This window comes from Silurus aristotelis (assembly GCF_946808225.1).
Source record: "Silurus aristotelis genome assembly, chromosome: 3".
NCBI lineage: Eukaryota > Metazoa > Chordata > Actinopteri > Siluriformes > Siluridae > Silurus > Silurus aristotelis.
Window position 1 is genome coordinate 21,135,084 of NC_139576.1, and position 20,614 is coordinate 21,155,697.

A 20,614-nucleotide genomic window follows, 5' to 3' on the forward strand; every position below is an offset into this window, starting at 1 on the left:
TCAAACTATCATTGTTTTATTTTTCTTAAAATCACTTGAAAGCTTGCAAGGAATTCAGTACCTTGATATCTGATGACAAAAGCAAGAATTATTTACAAGACTATACACTCAGCAATGTTACAGAAAATTACATTGTTTGAAAATCAGTTAGATAGCATATGGTGTAATCATTCGAGAGATAATACTGCACTTTACACTTATAAAAATATTGAATTCTGTTCCATAGAATATATCTGTGCTGAGAAACCTGACAGCCTAATTTATTGCCATACTCAAGAAAGGTCAGTCGCAAAGATAAAACAAGACAAACCGTGATCTCATTTAAAATTACAGCTTACACACAGGGACACATTCAGGTGCAAATATCAATAGTATGAACGGAAGAAAAAAAAAACTAAAAGGGCAAATAAGAGAGAGAGAAAAAAAAAGGGAAGCACTTTGTGGTAAACAGAGGCTGAGCAACAGGACAGTCTAAATGTGGGTGCAGAGTTCTGCCTCGAATAAAATGCCATTTATGGGTTTTGCAGACAGACAGAACGACAAACTTAACAAGCAATGATTTGAACAGCTTCACTTGTCGAACGTTTCAGTTTCTTTCAGCAATTGTTTTCGATCAGGTTCATTGCCTCATTATTACCTAGTCTTACTTTAAGAACATGCTCTTCAGTTTTAAACGTTTAATTCCAAACTAGTCTTGAGTTGAGGATCGACTCTACATCTGTAGCCTTTTTATGCCATATTATAAGCATATTATTTATTATAACCAAGACAAAGCAAAAGTTACTTTCCACCTGACGACATGAAAAATCATCACTCCTCGTGGTTCTCTGTGCTTTTACTGGTCTCATGGTCAGTGTCATTGTTTTGTTCTCCATCTCGTTCTAAACCCCAGTGCCATTTTTACTCGGGGGTTACAGCGGGGTAGAAGAAACGCACATATTTGATTGAACTGTTGAAAAAAGTTGAAGTCTTGAAGAACAACTGTTTTTGGAGCACACTGTGCAACTAAAAAAAAGGACTAAAATTCTAATTGTAGTAGTGTTAGCGCAAAGAATTGAAACAGTTGGATTTCAGAATTTGAAACACTTTCTACACACATGCATATGCGTCATGCTTGTGATAGCATCCACGTCCCTGAACGTATTAGAAAATAAAATCTATCTAGAATCGCCTTACGCTCAGATTCCCATGCTGTTTTTAAGCGATAGCTTTTAATCACTGGATTTACATGTTTAAAAAACGGGTGAATAAATGCATCAATGCCCAGTCTGAGGGGTAACATTAGGGTTAAGAGGGTTAGCTCAAGTGCAGATCTACCACAACATTTGTTGATGCTAGCTTTTCATTACGGACGCTACATGTACGTGAGCAACAAACAGATCGAGTTGTGCATGAACGCGCTAGACTTCGTGGAGGTCGTGGACGGTGCTCACATCAGCAGTCCTGTATGCATGGAGGTGAAATGCACTGTACAAGTCTCATGCTTATGTCTTATGGCTAATTCGCGTATCATAAGAAGGCAGTTATCTAAGTGCAATAGAAGCTGTCGGTACGACGCGTACCGTTTCGATTTCCAGGAAGACGTGAGGATTTATCGGCATATGACGTGTTTTCAGCAAATCAAATATACTAGAATTTAGTGAAATAGCGTGGCGCTGTTAAAGGAACAAAATCAAGAGTACAGCATTATTTGTTTCATGACTAAAATGATCAGGTGGAAAAAATGGGCTTGGAACTTAATACATTTTCTAAGTGCTGGACTCAAAAACTGACAGTAAATGGAAACAGTGGAGAAGCACAAATGGCACTGTGAAGGTACAGGAAAACAAAGATGTGTGAAAACGAGTCCAATGGCAGCATTCAGTTTAAAACATGAAAAAGATTTAATCAAATGATTAAAAAAAGAAAAAAAAAAAAAAGAAGCAAACTAAAAGACAAGGCAATCTCAGTGATGGCCGGTTTACATATATACCTTCATGAACAGTATCTACAGGAGCAGTTGGCCATTTTTAACACAGTGTTTTCATTAGCGTACCTCCAGGACATGTCTGTAAGCCTATGTACACACACATTTACACACCCAGCTGAGCACGCTCAGTCTGCCTCTCAGAAGACTCCAGTTACTGAGAGCAGAATACCTGAGTTTAAAAAAAAATAAAAATAGAAAGGAAAAAAGAAAGAAACTAAATTAACCAAAGGAGAGAAATAATTCAGATCACAAGGTTCACTGCTGGGACCCCTACAGCACTTATTCTCACACAGTCACACACACGCACACACCTTAAAGGTCTCAAATACTGCACATACACATTCAATACCTGGTTTGCACCAAATATCCAAATTCGAATGAACCTGACTGCCTACTTTACAGAACTGTATTGAATGCACCATAATGTAAAATTCACACTGGCGTAGGAACGAGTGTAAAACAGGATATCGCCTCAAAACTGACCAGCTGATAACGACTGAACAAAAGAAACAATATTAAAAATAATAATAAAATACTCATGTACCGTTACTATAAAACAACCACTCCTTGCATTTCAACTACATTCTGACTTGCACGCTCTACTGAAATGTTAACTAGCCATCTGGTTCAGCTAGACTGCGCAAAGGGATTAATGATATCAGTGCGGATTTAACGCCGCGAGAGTCGATTAATCTGCACTCACTAGACGCTTCAGAATAAAATGGTGTCATTACGATGCATTTTGCTTTATACATGCAGTTTGGAAGGAACCTGCACACGCTGGTGCAACCACCAGCTGCTCTGCCCCTGTGTGTGCTGAATAAGGTGCACTGCTCTCAGAGGGGTGAGTCTGAGTCCAGGCAGACCTTCACAACACTACCCATGCACCGGATATGTGAACCACCAAATTTTGTTGAGGGGGACAAAAAAAAAAAAAAAGTGTGCCAGGTACAAAGTGAGTAAGTGGGTGAGTGAGTGTGTGTGTGTGTGTGTGTGTGCATAAAGAGAGAGAAGCTGCACAAAGGGGCGGAGAGTGGAGAATCCACAGCAAGCAGTCAGTGAGAGGAGCCCCGGGGAACTGCAAACCTGCAAAAACCACACAGAACATACCTGTAGTTAGTCCAAACAATAAGGAGAGAAGAAATGATACAATCCAATATGTGATCAGTTGGAATTTGGAATTAGATATGACTGTCATTTAGCATTTTTAGTGTTTAAAACAAGAACCATCACAGCTCGAAAGCCTTCTATTATTTCGCTAAAGGCGGCTAAAGGATAGAAATGAGAGCCTTGTCGTAGACTTATTATATTACACATATACACATTTTTTTAGCGTGATCAGGGATATTATGACCTATGGTTTAAAAATAGGTTGCAGAAAACAAATAGACAGAGAAATGTGTGTTTATTCTCCCTGTGTTTAATAACACTGGTCTACAAATTCTTCGAAACGATCGAACGCCGAGATTATTTGTGCCAATTCTTACAGATTTTGATTAGATGAATTAGAAAACAGGTGATGAAGGTGCTGATTGGCTAAAGTTTTCAAGCTATTTCACCAGAAAGATTTATACTTATTTATAGACAGGTGAGTATATTTGCCTACAAGGGAGGTTGGTGTCTGTCAAGAAGTTCTGAGGTCATCAAAGTACAGTAGAACAATGAAATACCATATGAAATTTTATGCATTTATTTTCACTTTGATACCAAAGATTATGATTGAACTGTAATTTATTGGTCTTTTATTGGAACCATGTTGTTTAATCGGATGTTAGAGATTGTATTTTGTAATTATCTGATATTCACATTATATTTCGTAAGCTTTGAAACAATAATTTTGAGGCTGTATCTTGATAGGCTGGGAAGCTCCACAGCAATGGGGTCCAACCCAGCCACAAAACAGTATTTCCATGAAAACCCCCCCAAAAAAACAATAAATAAATAGAAAGTCATATCAATAAAAAAGATCAATTTATTATGATTGGTGTGGCACTATTCTCATTGCTAGATCACATTTTGCATAAAGGTTATGGAGCATAAACTTTATGAACACAACCCTTTTAATATGGAATTACCTCAATGAAATTTTGATCTTGGAAACTGGAGCCAATTAACACTCAGGACTAAATTTTTCTTTATGAATATAATTAATATAATCAAATCTCCATTTAGTTATGGTAGCAGCAGTTTTGTATTTCCTTTGTATGCAAATAATTGTATGTATGTGGAACATCACAAACTCGACATTTATTCCTGCTCTAGCGTCTGCTACGTCAATAAACAGCCACCTATTGCCTACTGTTACATGTAGACGCCATTTGACTGATAAAGCCATGACTACGGTCAGTTGCTGGTCATTTGCAAAACACTTTCCACTTACTCCTGTTTCTTTTACAATCAACTGGCTCTAGAAATCTAATTGGCTCCAAAATATAAAAGTTTGCTACTAGAACATCTGAGTGTATACACATTTGGCGACACACAGATGAATGCTACCACTGGCCATTCATACCTCTAAGTTTACATTACATTCCTGATGCTCCATTAAACTTATGGTCAAGTATCAGACAATTAAGATTAGACAGTTAATTTTAATAACCATTTAGAAATAAGGAAATGAGCAGCTAATACAAGACAAACGTGAAAAATTGACTAAAAACTATTTTGAGCTCAACAGTTACCTCTATTAGACAAAACAATATGACTAAAATCAGTGAGAAAATTAAATCCATAAATCGTACCTCTGCAGTCTCTGTACTAGCTCTGTAACCATAGAGTCCGAGATGCCTGGGCATGTCTCTTCTGCCAAGAATATGGCCTCCCTCAATTCCTCGACTGCCTCTGGCTTTCCATTACTTGCTTCACCCTTCTGTTTCAACTGATTAAGTTAAAGAAAGAGGAGCAACTGTTAAATCTCATGAGGTACTAGGCAACAGGCCTAGTACTCAAACTGCTTTCTTGACCTACATACACAAGTCTAGAAAGAGGAAACTGCTGCTTTGCACTGCAGGGCAATATAGCAGCCTACGATTCATTTAGCAGCTAAGTCAATACAGTGCACCAAAGCAGCTGCTGCTGATGGAGCCTGCACATGACAAATACTATAATGTTTTTCAATACACACAAAATTAAAAATAAAATCAGCAAAAATAACTAGATTAGCCCAAATCTAGTGCATAAAAAAGTGATCAAGTTCTTACCTCTGCAAATAACGGAGATATAATAGTTGACAAGCTCTTGGACAAAGGCCTTTGTGCGCTGCTCTGTACCTGTGGCACGGAAAACCCAACAATGTGAGTGAGAGCAAGTGAGAAACAGGGTTATAGATATTTAAATTAGCATATTTAAATGTATAATGCTTTTAAAAATGTTTTGCTTTTTGAAAATAACTAATCTACACATGAACTCCTGGTCGATTTGAAGAAAAATATTAACATGCATTTGTGCACAAAGATTTGTACTAGTATTCCACCAATGACAATGTAATGCCTCAAAGTACACAAAGTAAATACTACTGCAGTTACTGGTCTGGTTCAGTTATTACAATGTAGTTTTTTTGTAGAAAAGCAATCAAAATAACGACATTAACAGAGTCTACATAAAAATGTGCTGCAAACTGTTGAGGCCAAAAAAATATAAACAATACATTGTTTAAAAACCCTACCCCAATGGACCCCTATGCACATGTATAACAGCAATAAAAAGTTCTCTCTCCTTCACCTCGCCATGGTCCAGCTCTGATGCTTGCATGATTCCATTTTGTATTTTCTTGGGGTCTTTCTCTCTAATAGTAAAGATCCAATCATCATTTCCTGAATCGTTCCCACCTGAGGCCTGTCCATCCTGTTCCCTGAGTAGAGACACAGAGACAGATTCTAACTAGAATTGTCAAAAAAATGGCCTTTAAACATTTCAATGTAGTAAAACCAACATTTTTAAAGGTCCAAGCTACAGACAGTATATCCTGTGTAGTAATATAAGGTTTACAGTTTACTCATTTAAACTGAATCAGTGTTCTTGAATTAATATGCTCTGTACTTATTTTAAACACACATACAGTATATGTAGTTTATGGCACTTTTTCCAATTTTGATTTGGACCAACTTAAACTGAAATAAAGTAAAATAAATAAATAAAAAATGGTGATGCTTACGAGTCAGATTCGTCGGAGCTGGAATCCTCTCGACTCTGCTCAGACTTCCACCTCTTGTACCTGTCAATGAGCTCTGTTAGGTACGAAGTCTTTTTAGCATGACGTACAATAAGCTTATGTTTTAGCAGCTCTTTGGCTGAAGGTCTCTGAAGAGAAAAGGAAACATTGAAAATTAGCTTAAAAAGATAACTTCAAGATAACAAGAAGTATATATATTTAATTATTTATTTATTTATTTATTTATTTATATTTAAATTTATATTTTTATTTATTTAAAAGTGCTAGATCCATAAATATCCAAAGCAAGGATCGTTTCCATCTGCCACAATCATCAGCTGAGAAACAGCTGGCGTCCAACCAGAGCCAACGATGCAGAAAAAAACTAAAGCTGACTGACACTCAAAATGACATGAGGAGAGGAAAAAAAAAAAAAAGAAAAAAAAAGAAAAAAAAAAAAATCGGGCCAAAAAAAATCAGCATCATATATCGGCTGCCCCTATTTCTAAATATTGGCATCAGGCAGAGAAAAAAAACAAACTAAAAAAAATTTATAGTTGTGTGTGTGTGTATATATATATATATATACACACACACACACACACACACACACACACACACACACACACACACACACACACACACACACACACACACACACACACACACACACACACACACACACACACTCGTTTATATATACGTACAAAGCTCGGTTCCTTGTTGAGACAGGCTTCTACAAACTCTTTAAGCGGTTTGCTGTAGTTTCCCTCCAGAGTTGGTGGGTTGTTCTTTGGGATGAGGAATAAAACCTTCATGGGGTGCAGTTCTGAGTGAGGCGGCTCTCCCTTGGCCAACTCTATTGCAGTAATACCCAATGACCAGATATCCGCCTGAAACACAAACACCACACATAAAACAGTTTACCAACACTCACATGCATTTATTCTTTTACTCTAATACCGTAACGCTTTCATCTGAGAAAATACAGTGAACGATTAAAAAAAAAAAGTCTAGTGCATGTGGATGATTCAATTTGAAATACATTAGACAGCTGGTAAAAGCTTTATTATCCTTTTATTACAAATTTTACAGACTACACTAAAACCCATAATCACAACAAAGTAGTAGAAAGCAGTCACAAACATACACTTTTCTTAGCTTCTTTTTTTTTCTTTTTTTTCTTTTAAAACATTATTCCTACTAATTTTGAATTCAAATATATCTAGTTTGTTTGCCTGTCACCTAAAATCCCACCCTATAGACTTTAATAAACAACCAAGATAAAGCACTAGTTCTAATTAAAAAGTGGGGGTGAGTATAGGGATTTAGGATTTGTGGACATTACAACCAAATCAGAACGCAAACAGCTTTAGAGCAATCTCCCCACACGTGACACAAAAGCCAACATCAACAGAGATGTCCTCCACTGCCAACAAGCCAACTTGTTACAAATTTGCATATGAATTGCATAAAAGATTATTAAAATTTACTTTAAATCTTCTTCTTTCGGCTTGTCCCATTAGGGGTCGCCACAGCGGAAATAAAATTTACTTTAAATAAGAAAAAAAAAAAAAGCCATTTCAGACATTTGCTCTTGGCTTTTAGATCCTGATTGAGTCAATTCCAAAAAAATAACCTGCTGATTAAAATGTTAATTCTGTTTAAATTATACATTTAAACATTCATTCTTAAAGATACCTAAGATAGCATAAAAAGATAATACAAACCTTCCTATAGTTCACAGTGAAATTAAGAAAAGTAAGTGCAAAAAGAGAAAAGGTATATAAAATGGGGGGGGGGGGATTCTTCAATAACTCAATACAAAACAAAAAGTGAATTACTAGTTTCAGAATGAAAAGCATCTCTCCTACATGATATAATCATCCACCAAGTCATCTCTTGTATGAAAAATAAATTACACAACACTCAATGAGCGGTTTCATACTATTCAGAACAATAAGGACCTTTATATGTGAGTCATCACAGTGATGCATGTTTGCTCATCATCTGATTTTCGAGTCACTCTGACTTCTTCACACATACAGAAACAAGGAAATTGCATCAAATTTCTGAATTTATAAAGAAAGGCTTATCTGATCACCCGGGTGCCTGTCACACTATTAGTACACACTCAAAAAAGGCATCAGCATTAGTTAGCTATTTTATTGTGTCGCTGAGTTAATATCTGATTAGATCTGGCGTTGTGAAGGGCTCTGACCTTTGAATCATAGGCTGACTGTTTTATGACCTCAGGTGCCATCCAGAACGGTGTGCCCACAAACGTGTTCCTCTTGATCTGGGTGTCTGTCAGCTGGCCTGCCACGCCAAAGTCAGCCAGCTTCACATCACCCTGCTCTGACAGCAGCACATTAGCAGCTGTAGAGGTATGTACACACGTTAGTCTTTGAGGTGAATTATAATGTCAGAGCTAATAAATGCAGCTATAATCACAACACACATTATAGATTGAATGCATTCACAATAGTATTAAAAGAACCTTTTATGTCTCTGTGAATTTTCTTTTCTGAATGCAAGTACTCAAGACCCTTGAGAATTTCTCTCAGTATAGTGGCAATCTGGGACTCATCCAGGGGCCCTGGCTCCAGCTGTGACAGAGGGGACAGTGTGATAAACCCTACATTTATAAGCATTTTACATCGTCATAATGAACAGCGGAAAAAAAAAACAGGAGCATGAATGTTACATACTACTCACCAAATCTAACGCTGATCCTCCTCCTAAATACTCCATTATAATCCATAACTTTGTGCCCTAGCACAGAAAGAGCAGCAGAACAGAGACAGTAGGACATTATGTTAGAAGCATCTCATGCCACCTAAACTCCCAGCAGAGCTCACATGATCTGTGACCATGACCACACAGTTGAGATATGAATAACCATTCAGTTATAATGAAGTGCAAATGAAAGGTTTTAACATCAACCATCAGCAAGCAGTTACAAAACCTTAAACGAAATAGATTTCGTAAATGCACCCTTGCAGGTGTCGCTTAAATGCAATATACATTGAATAATAAAAAGCTTAAAGTTTTTCCCCATAAAAAATGTTTGTTTTAATATTTTATAGACAATTTTTTATCTTATAGAGCAGCAAGTAACCAGGTCAAAATACACCATAGAAAACAATATTAGTTTCTACCATTAGAAAACATGCAGCTGGAAACACAGGATCTGTATCTTGAAGATTCTGGATATCATATTATAATTCTGCAATGAAATGACTCAAAATGAAGCATAGCCAAGGGGTGTGTCATTTTTGTATATGGGGTTTTATAACACTCTACGAAGGATCAGCAGGTTAGCAACTTCCCTCATCTTCATATTAAGGAATTATGCTTAACTATGTTATATACTCCATATGCTCTTATAGGATAAAAAGAAAATCCCTGCTGTATACTGCTGACTTTCAGTGACCACAGAGTTCTCTCAGCAGGAAACGAAAAAAAAAAAATCAGCCTCAGAGAGGAAATGATGAGCAACAATGAAATTTGGGCTGAAAATGAAAGCAAGTCTGTTCTAGACAGCTGTAAAGGTGTGTCAAGGCAGAAATGTCCAATGCGCAGCATTTTCTCTTAATTCGGAGAATGCTCTGTGAAACTCTGTATAGAGGAATTTGAATACAAAGACCATACAAAAGAATACAGCCATGCAGGTATTTTTAAGAGGTAACATAACCCCTCAGCATTAATTTACACACACACACACACACACACACACACACACACACACACACACACACACACACACACACACACACACACACACACACACACACACACACACACACACACACAAAATGTAATTACCGTAATTTTCGAACTATTAAACGCACCAAAATATAAGCCGCACCCACTGAATTTTACAAAGATTTTTATTTTGAACATAAATAAAATAAGTCTACATTGAAACTAATGAACTTTACACAGGCTTTAATGTGTCTGATACACGGCTTGTATCGAAACAGTAGCCTACCAAGAAAGTCATTGTTCACTGTCTTCCTCCTTCCTTTCACAACAATTTATCTCAGGAGTTTTTCTTTTGGCATCGTCGTGCGTTTAAAAATCACCATCAGTGAAGCTTTTCTCCCGATGCCATGCAGCTCAGAACACAGGTGAAGTGCGGTTTTTCATGCCCGGTTGTTTTCAGCGTGACGAATGATTTGCATTTCCTGTTGACAGTCCGAGTGAGCGGCAGGTCAAACGTCAGAGGAACCTCATCCATATTTATGATGTGGTGCGGCCTGATTCAGTGGGAGCGCATCTGATTTAATATAAAGAATTTCATCGGTTCACCTGAACCCGTTCAGCAATTTCATTGGTCTAATGTTATGGGGCTCAGTTTTTTGGCTTGAGGTTTGTGAAACCGGGAAAACCCAGGAAAAATCCATATATTAGCCGCTTCATTGTTTAAGCCGCGGGGTTTAAAGGGTGTGAAAAAAGTAGCGGCTTATAGACCGGAAAAAACGGTACACACATATACATACACACACACATACACTCACACACACTCACATAGATATTCACATAGATATACACACACACTCCTGAACAAAATCTAAAGACTGGGGGAAACATTCCAAGTATACGCATTTCGGGCGTGTGGATCATAACCAGGTTGTAAGTACTTCTTCAAAATGCCAAAAGAAGAAACAAGAGCAAGAGACAAAAAAAATAGAGTAGGCAATTTATTGAAAACTGCACTTAAACTTAAAGGCTGTTTATCAGCTGATCAAAAGTTTAAGACCACAGCCTTTAAAAATTTAAATCTGTACAAAAATATGGCTTTAATGTCATTGTCCTTCAGACAGTCACAATGTCATGGTCTCCTGTTGGAAAAAACTAAAAGGCTTTCTGGTTTTGAAGGTGTCAGGATTGTTGAGCTGCACAAGCATGCTGCCGAGGTTAGACGCGGTAAGACAGTCATCTTAAATTTCTTAAAAGATCCTGAGAGTTATGCGACAAAAAAATCAAGTGTAAAACCCCAAAAAATATCACCTCTACTGAGCCGGAGGATCCGACGGGCGGTCCGTGAAGACGCAGGCCGAACCTCGGCCCAAATAAGGACCCTTTCTGATGCTGATTGGACCCCAATAACCATGAGACGGCATCTGCGAGAGAAGGGCTTAAAGAACAAAAAAAAAAAAGTCTTCGAAAGCCACATCTCCACCCACACCACAAACTTGCCCATTTGGAATTTGCAAGGGAGCACCAAACATGGGACATTTAAAGATGGAAGAAAGTTTTATTCTCGGACGAGAAAAAATTTAACCTGGATGGTCCTGATGGCTTCCAATGGGATACTGGCATGACAAGGAGATCCCACTGGAGATGTTTTCTACACGGCACAGTGGAGGAGGCTCCATCATAATCTGGGGTGCTTTTTCCCCTTCTATTTGAAAATGGAGCTTCAAGTTGTGCAGGGTTCTCAACCAGCGTCTGGCTATGTGGACATGTTGCAGCAGGCATCCCTCATGACTGAGGGCCCTCGTCTGTGTGGTAATGACTGGGTTTTTCAACAGTACAACACTGCAGTTCACAACGGCTGCCTGAAGGACTTCTACTGAAGGACTTCCATCCTGCATGTTCCCCTGATCTAAATCGCTTTAAGAATGTTTGGGGATGGATGCAAGGGAAGTTTACAAAAACGGACGTCACTTCCAGACTGTGGATGCCTTTCGAGAAGCCAGCTTTAACACATGGAAGCAGTTGCATCAAGCATGTCGAAACGAGTGTTTGAAGTTATGAACAAGAACAGTAGGGCTGCTCAGTCCTTTTTTGACACTTTTAGTTCTGTTGTGGGGATTTTTGGGCTGTGGTCTTAAACTTTTGATCAGCTGATGAACAGCCTGTTTAAGTTGAAATGCAGTTTTCAATAAATTGCCAGTCTCACTCTTTTTTTCCTTTTGACATTTTGAAGCACTTCTTACAACCTGGTTATATTCCACCAGCACAAAATGCGAATACTTGGACAGTTTCCCCCGGTCTTATGATTTTGTTCAGGAGTGTGTGTGTATGTATGTAATGTATGTCATATATTATATATTACATACATACACATACATACATACGCATATACACATATATATATATATATATATTATACACATATATACACATATACACACACACACACACACACACACACACGCACATCTAAATAAGTATTTGAATATCATTAAAAAGTTGATTTTTTTTAGTAATTCAATACAAAAAGTGGAACTCGTATATTATATAGATTCATCATACACAGACTGGTATGTTCAAAGGGTTTATTTCTTTTAATTTGAATGATTATGGCTTACAGCGAATAAAAACCCAAAATTTTGTATCTCCGAAAATGTGAATATTGTGAAAAAGTTTATTATTGAAGACTCGTGATGTCAAACTCGAATCAGCTAATTAAATCCAAACACCTGCAAAGGTGAGCCTTTAAATGGTGTCTCAGTCTGGTTCAGGCTACACAATCATGGGGGAAACTACTGACCTGACAGTTATCCAGAAGATGATTATTGACACCCTGCACATGGAGGGTAAGACACAAAAGGCCAGAGCTAAAGAAGCTGCTGTTCACAGAATGCTGTATCCAAGCACATAAATGGAAAGTTGAATAGAAGGAAATAATGTAGTAGAAAAAGCTGAAACGAAGCCCATTCAAGAATTTGTTCTCCAGTTTTTTTCATGGGACCCACAGGATCAAAGGCCACATATGTATACTTCCTTCTGCTTTGGTCAGAACTCTTACTACCAAACAACAGTGGTGGCATTGCCAGAGGTGCACCCAGTCCAAAGGCTCCATCAACACTGTCACTTTTGTTTTTGAATTACCAGCTCCAACATGTTTCCATTCAGTCCACTATAACAGTTTAACGTTTTATTTATTATCTGATTCTGAACAATGTTTTATTTTGGAAAATTACCGGATTCTCTCTGCAACATCTGTCTATGATTCACTCTTGATGCATGACATGATGCCTCGGTCACATGTCTTACATGTCTACATCCTACCTTCTTAAAGGGGCTGCTCCCGCCGGTAACACATAATACATTAGCGCTAAATTGAACCCCCCAAGCTAGCAAAAGAAACAAAAACACAATACAGTGGATTCACGTTTATTATTATATTTAGAAAATACCAGTTTTTATGCTGGCCGTATCATTTTATTTGTTGTATTTATCCGCTACACCTTAAAGGCCGATCCGTCATTAAACCGGTCCGTGGCACAAAAAAGGTTGGGGACAACTGCACTATAAGTTCTCACATCTTTCCAACTGTGCATTATTATGCTTTAACTCTTAGTATTTAGCTATTAGTAATGCCTTAATGCACTTACCTTCAAATATGACCCATAATACTTTGTAACAAAGGGGCTGTCACATTGGCTCAGCACAGTGATCTCCTGCTGAATGTCCTCAATCTCATCTTCTGCTTCCTCCAGATCAATGATCTTAATAGCCACGACCTTCTGCGTACGATTGTCTATTCCTTTAAACACCTCTCCAAATGAGCCTTTCCCGATCTTCTCCAGCTTAGTAAACAACTCTTCTGGATCAGTTTTAATATTCTAAAAAAAACACACACACAATTTAGTTTTAATTACACATTAAATCCTTGATAACCAAATCCATGTCTTGTTTTGAGTCTAAAATTGCACTGCCTGAATTCCACCTTGCTATAGACAAGCTAAATATTACCCTTAAAAACTTTTTACAAACATTCTGGACACTTGATATGAAGTAATGAAGTAATCGACATTACTCCTCACTGAAAACTTAAAGAGCAACTCTGTGTTATTTACATGTAGAACACAAAGAGATTTTTCACATATGAACTATTCAACAAAAGTAGTCTTCAATTTAAGAGGGCTAAAAAAAAAAAAAAGGACACCAAAAGTGTTTGTGCCTATGACCAAACTGCTGTGCAGCAATGGCTTTGTTCTTTGTAACACTGCCTGTGATGTCTTTATATTTATATTTAATCATGCATAATAAAAACTTACTAAAATTGAGTTGCACATTCCATTGAATGAATAGCATATGGGCAGTAGAAGTAAAATAAATAAAATGGAGGGGGAAAAAACAGCATTGCCATTTATATACATTTGACACAGGCCGGAAATGACAATTAATTAGACCGGTTATAAAATTGTAGTTCATTAATGTTTTCTCTAGTTTTTGAGTTATAAAATACCAGTAAATTCTCCTTTATACTTGGTCTCAAACTACATATACTGATAAAAAAAAAAACCTGTGACAAAGTACATCAGCAGACATCACAGTGCTCACGTTTGAAGTCTGTCAGTAATTGTTTACCAAAACTTTACTCTTGTTTCACGTTAGAAACGATCAGAATAAGAATGCGGAATTCTCACCACATTTTTTATTTTACATGGACTGATTTTGAGTTGCGTTTTAACATATCAAATACTGCCGCAACATGCATTTTGTCACACCTTCATTTACTGGCAATGGACTGGACTATCATCTTAAAACCCAGTCACTGAGAGTCTTTACACAGGGTTTTTTTTTTTTTTTAATGCACATACACTAGAACAGTAACAGTATGAAGATGTGAACAAAATTAATTAACTGCAAGTCTGATAAATACACAGAAGTCAAAGACCACACAATAAAATAAACCCTAAAATCTCGGTCAAACAGACCAAACTGTATCGTAGCATTGCAACTCATCACTACTGAACATGCCAATTGGTTACAACAAAAAGAAGAAATGTACCTGTTGCCTGATAGACTCCATTTGAGCTCTTTTCTTTCGGCTGAACACTATTCATTCAGGCTACGCCAGTCAGGTGAAACACTATCACGAACCGTAAAACGGGGCGTTGTTCACACACACTTATCTAGCGTGAATGAGTGCACTATCTTAAGGAATGATGTTAGTGAGTCTTGCCGGAGTCCAAACTGCACAGTGACATTAACTTTCATACAACAATAAGGATACTTAATAATCCATATCCTTCTCTTCCTGTCACCCTCTTTTCTTTCTTTCTCTCTCTCTCTCTCTTTAAACTTGCTCCTGAGGCTCCAGTGACCACTGTTCCTGCCCCTCTCCCCTCCGTGGATCTTTCCACTTCATCCAGGCCTGCCTCTGGATAGTGTTCTCGTCGACTGGAGGCCACTCTGTGCAGCTTGGGACGGTTTCTCATCAACGCCTTGGGTGGTTCCATGAAATTCCGGAGTAAGAACGGGCACTTTGAGGATGGATTGGACTGTAGTTAATGTCAACAGTCTTCTACACTGACTCAGGAATACAGTTCGCTTCTGATCATCATCACTGCAACCCAGATGAGGATGGGTTCCCTCTTGAGTCTGGTTCCTCATAAGGTTTCTTCTTAATGCTATCTCGGGGAGTTTTTCCTTCCCACAGTCGCCACCGGCTTGCTCATCAGGGACAAACTTACTCATAAAGAACATATTCACTTTTAATCACCACATTATCTGTGTAAAGCTGCTTTGAGACAATGTTCATTGTTAAAAGCGGAATACAAATAAAAATTGAATTGAATTGGTAAAGGGCCTTGTGGAGCCCTACACCGCTAATCAGAGAGAAATTTTTTTTTTTTAAATTGACCGTCACAATCTGGCAACAAGCTTTCACTTTAACAGTGAGCTAAAACTGCTCTAATCTGGACAACTTTAATTCAAATTGTTCAATTAGTTTTAAACTACAGACTGCAATGTTGACATTAAAAGGCTTTTGAGGAATCCAGTCATTTGGACATGGCTGTGTGTGTGGTAGTGTGGGAAAACCTGTTAGGATTTTGCTGTGGCTGAATTCTGGAAATCTGCTTGAAAAATTCTTCCTATAATACAATGAGACATCAAAATAAATACATAAGATGTAATAATGTTTTATTCAGGCTGCCTTTTCATTTTGGCTCAACTACAAAGATCACTTTTTCTATGGAGGTGAGGTGGTAAAAGGAGTAAGGCTGCTCAAACATGGCTATAAACGTGCTGGATCTGTGCGATACGTGTGATCCGACACTGGCTGCCCAAATGTTTGTGATGTTCCTGCATAACACATCATCAAACAAAGCTACATAGGACAGTTATGAGGTTTATGAAGAAAAATTTTGTTTATGAATAAAATAGATTAACAGCCAGAACCAGAAAAAACTGGATTAGCAAATATTTCCACCTTGTATTTTACCCCAGGTGATGAGACAGAGGCTGATGTAGATGATGCTGAATAAAGTGAAGATTAATTTCCACTTACAGTTTTTCGGCAGCAATGTTGCATTTCCACAAGTAGATTAGGCTTGTATTTTATATTTATATCAACTGATTTGAAGACTTACAACTGCGCAGATTAAAGTTAGGGGGTCTATCATAGACAGCCCAGTGGTGCAAGTAGTTTAAACTCTAAGCTTTCTGTTCGAACCTTCACTAAGGTTATAAATGTTGCATTAGACAGGACATTTATAAGCTGAAATCTTTAACTGTAAATGTATTTTCAGTTTTAGTTAAAAGCTAAACTGGATGTTTACTTCATTGACTTCATTGTCTGTTATCCAGCATGCATGAAGAATGTTTACGATGGCAAGTCTGTCTCTTAGATCATTTCCTTTTATAACAGTAACTACAGTTCAATTATTTGGTTGCATACTAAAGCTTTAGAAATACTAAGACCAGCTGAGTTGAGAACAAATAAAAAACAGCAGTCACGGCAGCAGAATGGACAGCCAGAAAAGTAAATGGTTGTGTGACAGACATAGGGCAGAAAGGAAAGGGCTGCAGAGCTGGTAACCCACATAATGTTTAGTCAGTCAGCAGCCTGTGCTCGAGTCTTGACCTCAAAGCCCTATCTGATCCGACACAAGACCTACAGGCTATACCACAACCGCTACTGACATTTCTAAAGCCAGGCCAGGCGCAGAATCTCACAGTTCAATACACATGCAACAAGACTAGCAGGAACTGTTCCCAGGGCTCATAACAGAGAACCTCTCAGGTGTGAATACTAATAATGATGTCACCAATACACAAGTATGACTATGGTTGACTGATTATAAATCATATGACTTACATGACTATGTTCCTCTTAAGAACACAGATACCCAAAGATTTTTTGTTTTTAAAAAGGGCAAAAGTCAAAGCTTAGTTCTGCTGTGTATAATATGGATTAAAATATTAAGGGGGAACATTTCTGATTTCATACCTGGCTATACAGCACTATCTTCACACTACACACAACCCCACTGCCAGAATTGTCCACCCTCTGCCACAGAAGATTGGCAAGAAATAAAACATTTTCTTTAAAAAAAAACAACATTGCTTTTTTTCCCCACAGATGTCAAGACACCGCTCTACATTCAAAACCATATAAGAGATTCTCCACAGATAAACCTCCCACCACTACCTGTCAAAATAATAGCATTTTCAAGGGAAACCCAAATATAAATGTTCTTACTCTGTTTTCACAATAATTTAAGGAATGCTTCTTTACTCTACACTCGGATGATCCAAGTTTCTGAGCGTTTATTACATTGATAATCGCTTCACTGTTGTATTTGAGTTCACAAAAAAAGTCCAGATGGGTCTAATTTGGGAATCCTCCTATATTCTCACTCACTTCTGGTAGCTAATAATCCTTGTCAGGTTCATGGTGGATTAAAATCAATCCCAGAACCACTGAATGTACAGGAACTCCCGCTGAATGGTATAAACCTTACTATGTAGTGCAAGTCCCCCCCTATCTCAGTCACTAAATGGAAGTTGATGGGATTAAGAATAGATTCAGCATCGCTCAGTGTAGCTGTGTAGGAGGTCAAAGGTTCAGCTTCACGTGAAGTGAATAGGATAGTTTCTCAATCATGCTATTTATTTAACGCATAGTTTTCCTGAAGCAGCGGTCTTCAATCTTATAGGCAAGGTGTGGGTGTACCGGCAGGCCTTCACTTCAGGTATACTTAATATCCATAAACTGATTAAACAACTGAGACCAGGTGTGCTATAATCTCTGTTGAAATGTGAAACGAGAAAGCCTGCAGCTACACTGGTCCTTTCTGAAGATAAGACTGAAGACCTCTGATTTAAACAAAGCCCCAGTATAACCAGGCTCTATGGATGAAACTGTTCAACAATTAAAACACATACAGCATCACGGCAAAGCTCACAACTATTATTTCCGGTGTTGTTTCATGACTTGTGGCGCTCAGGAAACTCCCCAGGAAACTGAACTACCATCGTGTGCAGCATACACAACCTCATTCTGTGTATCTTCATGAAAAATAAATAAAATGCACCAGAAATAGGAAAACATACACCCTCCCAGGGTTAACAATCACGTAGCAGGTGTATTTAAAACCCAAAAAAGAGGCTCAGGTGAAACATTTACTGGAGAGTAAACATCCTCAGTGATATCGTTTTGAAATGCAGCATGTCACATTACAGGTCGGTACTACTGTATGATGCTGTTGGATCTGTTACCTGTATGACTGGAAGTCCTCTCTGGACTGGAGAATGACGAGCCATGGCTTTTGATCAGTCTCTTGGCCAAAACAAAAGGAATAAGAATAAAAAAAGATCCAAGCAGACGTGACCACCACTGTGGTTTCTATCTTAGCTTGCTGGGTTTATCATAACACTAAAACCTAATCAAACATCCAACCAGGTCCATTCAGCCAAAACCGTCCCCAGTCCAAGTTGACGTGTGTTCAGAGGACGGCTAGCGAGCTTAGCTAAATCGCCACTGTTTTTAGTCCCGAAAAGAAATATATTGCAGTAAGAAAGATGGATCGTAGTTTAATAACACAATGACTCCGGGGATGTCGGTTTGCTAGCATTCGAGCTACGGTCGATAGAGAAATTACACCTCGGCCACTCCGACATCCATAACGCCGCTCCTCAGTGGTCCTTCAGTGAATAAAACAACGCCAGACTCGAGCAGCAGCGCTGAGATGATTAAGTGCGATAAACCGCCAGAGTCACTGGACCGGAGAGGATTATGTTATTTTTTTGCCAACTGCCGCACAAGTTCTGTGGATGGACAGCAGGCTAGTTAGCTAACTTTCAACTTCCGCCTCGAATAGCTGCCAATATTACACAGATCCTTCGAATGTCCGAAATCCGAAAGCCAGCGAATGATGCGTTTGCGTCTACATTTAAAACGGCTTAAAAACCTTTCAAATGCAAAATGCCACCAAATACACTAAACAGATCTCTTCCTCCTCATTTTTCGCCGTAGCCTTCCGCCATATTGAAACCTCAGATTATATCAAGGCGGAGTCAAACGAGTCGCCACGACCAATCGCTCTTTCGTCATAAGGTTTTTTTTTTTTTAACCACGCCTCCTGACAAACGGGCACAAAATTGCCTGACGACCGGTCCTTTGTCTGAATCCTCAATCGGCTTCCGGTGATTATGTAAGCGCACTATATCAGTTAGAGGACTGCAGCTTTCACACCCTATGAAGTGCACTAGGTGTAGAACAATGTGCTATTTGAAACGCACCCACGGCCCGCGCTGACTAAATGGAAGCTGACTCTGTAGCGCATGCGCGTGGCTTTGAAGGAGGCATGGCTTGAGCTCTTCAGAACAGAAGTGGTTTGTGGTTTGTTGCCGATGTGCAGGATAAAAAAAGCTTTATACACTAATACCTTTAGTGGGTACGTTATTATATAGTGCAGAGGCGCGTTTGCTAATTGTGAATTTGTAGCTTAGTGTTATGTTTATCATGTTTATAAAACATGTCTTTAACTACAGTCATGTATGAACTTGGCTGTCAAGTATAAACAGTATCTCACAAAAATGAGTACACCCCCCTCACATTTCAGCAAATATTTTATTATATAATCTAAAGAGACAATACTATAGAAATTAAACTTGTGAATGTGACGCTTGTACAGCTTGTACAGCAGTACAGATTTACTGTCCTCTGAAAATAACTAAACATACAGCTATTATTGTCTAAACAGCTGGCAACAAAAGTGAGTACACCCTAAGTGAACATGTCAAAACTGTATCCAGAGTGTCAATCATTTGTGTGAGCACCATTGTTATCTACAGTGGGAGAAATAATAATTTGATCCCCTGCTGAGTTTCCCCTTACAAAAGAAATGAACAGTCTAAAATAATAAAAAAAAACTATAAAAAAATAAAACTTTTGGTAGTTTTTTTTAACAAAGAAAGACAGAATATAAAAAAATCAACATTAAAGAAAGGTTCTCAGTTAAGGAGCTGTCAAAGGATGTGATGGGTGTCTTTAGTACTTTCCTAACGGGAGAGGACTAATTTGGGTCTGTGGAAGTCAGAATTCTTGTTAATTTGGTATAGGATTCACTCTATATTTGATCGATTTCACTGGATCAAATACAAATTAATGTATAACCTTTCTTTCTTTTTATGGATTTTTTTTTTTTATCTTTGGACATACTTAGCCACTCCATCATCTTTACCTTCAGCAAGGCAGTTGTCATCTTGGTGGTCTGTTTGGGGTTGTTTTTATGTTGGAA

General features: G+C 38.1%; 1 protein-coding gene across 2 annotated transcripts; it reads right to left on the reverse strand.

Moving 5' to 3' along the window:
* On the reverse strand, positions 1-19,404 carry stk24a (serine/threonine kinase 24a). 2 transcript variants are annotated; one of them, XM_083536788.1, is made up of 11 exons: positions 18,591-19,404; positions 13,472-13,702; positions 8,838-8,894; positions 8,620-8,728; positions 8,341-8,498; positions 6,827-7,012; positions 6,123-6,268; positions 5,690-5,819; positions 5,170-5,238; positions 4,711-4,847; positions 1-3,055 (listed from the first exon to the last, which is right to left on the reverse strand). In XM_083536788.1, the coding sequence occupies exons 1-11, from the start codon at positions 18,633-18,635 to the stop codon at positions 3,025-3,027; spliced, it is 1,299 nt and encodes a 432-aa protein (XP_083392914.1). In that variant the 5' UTR covers positions 18,636-19,404; the 3' UTR covers positions 1-3,024. The 2 variants fall into 2 exon arrangements, with proteins under 2 accessions (XP_083392914.1, XP_083392915.1); XM_083536789.1 differs by lacking the exons at positions 13,472-13,702; positions 18,591-19,404 and adding an exon at positions 11,136-11,485.
* Positions 19,405-20,614: the final 1,210 nt, after the last annotated feature.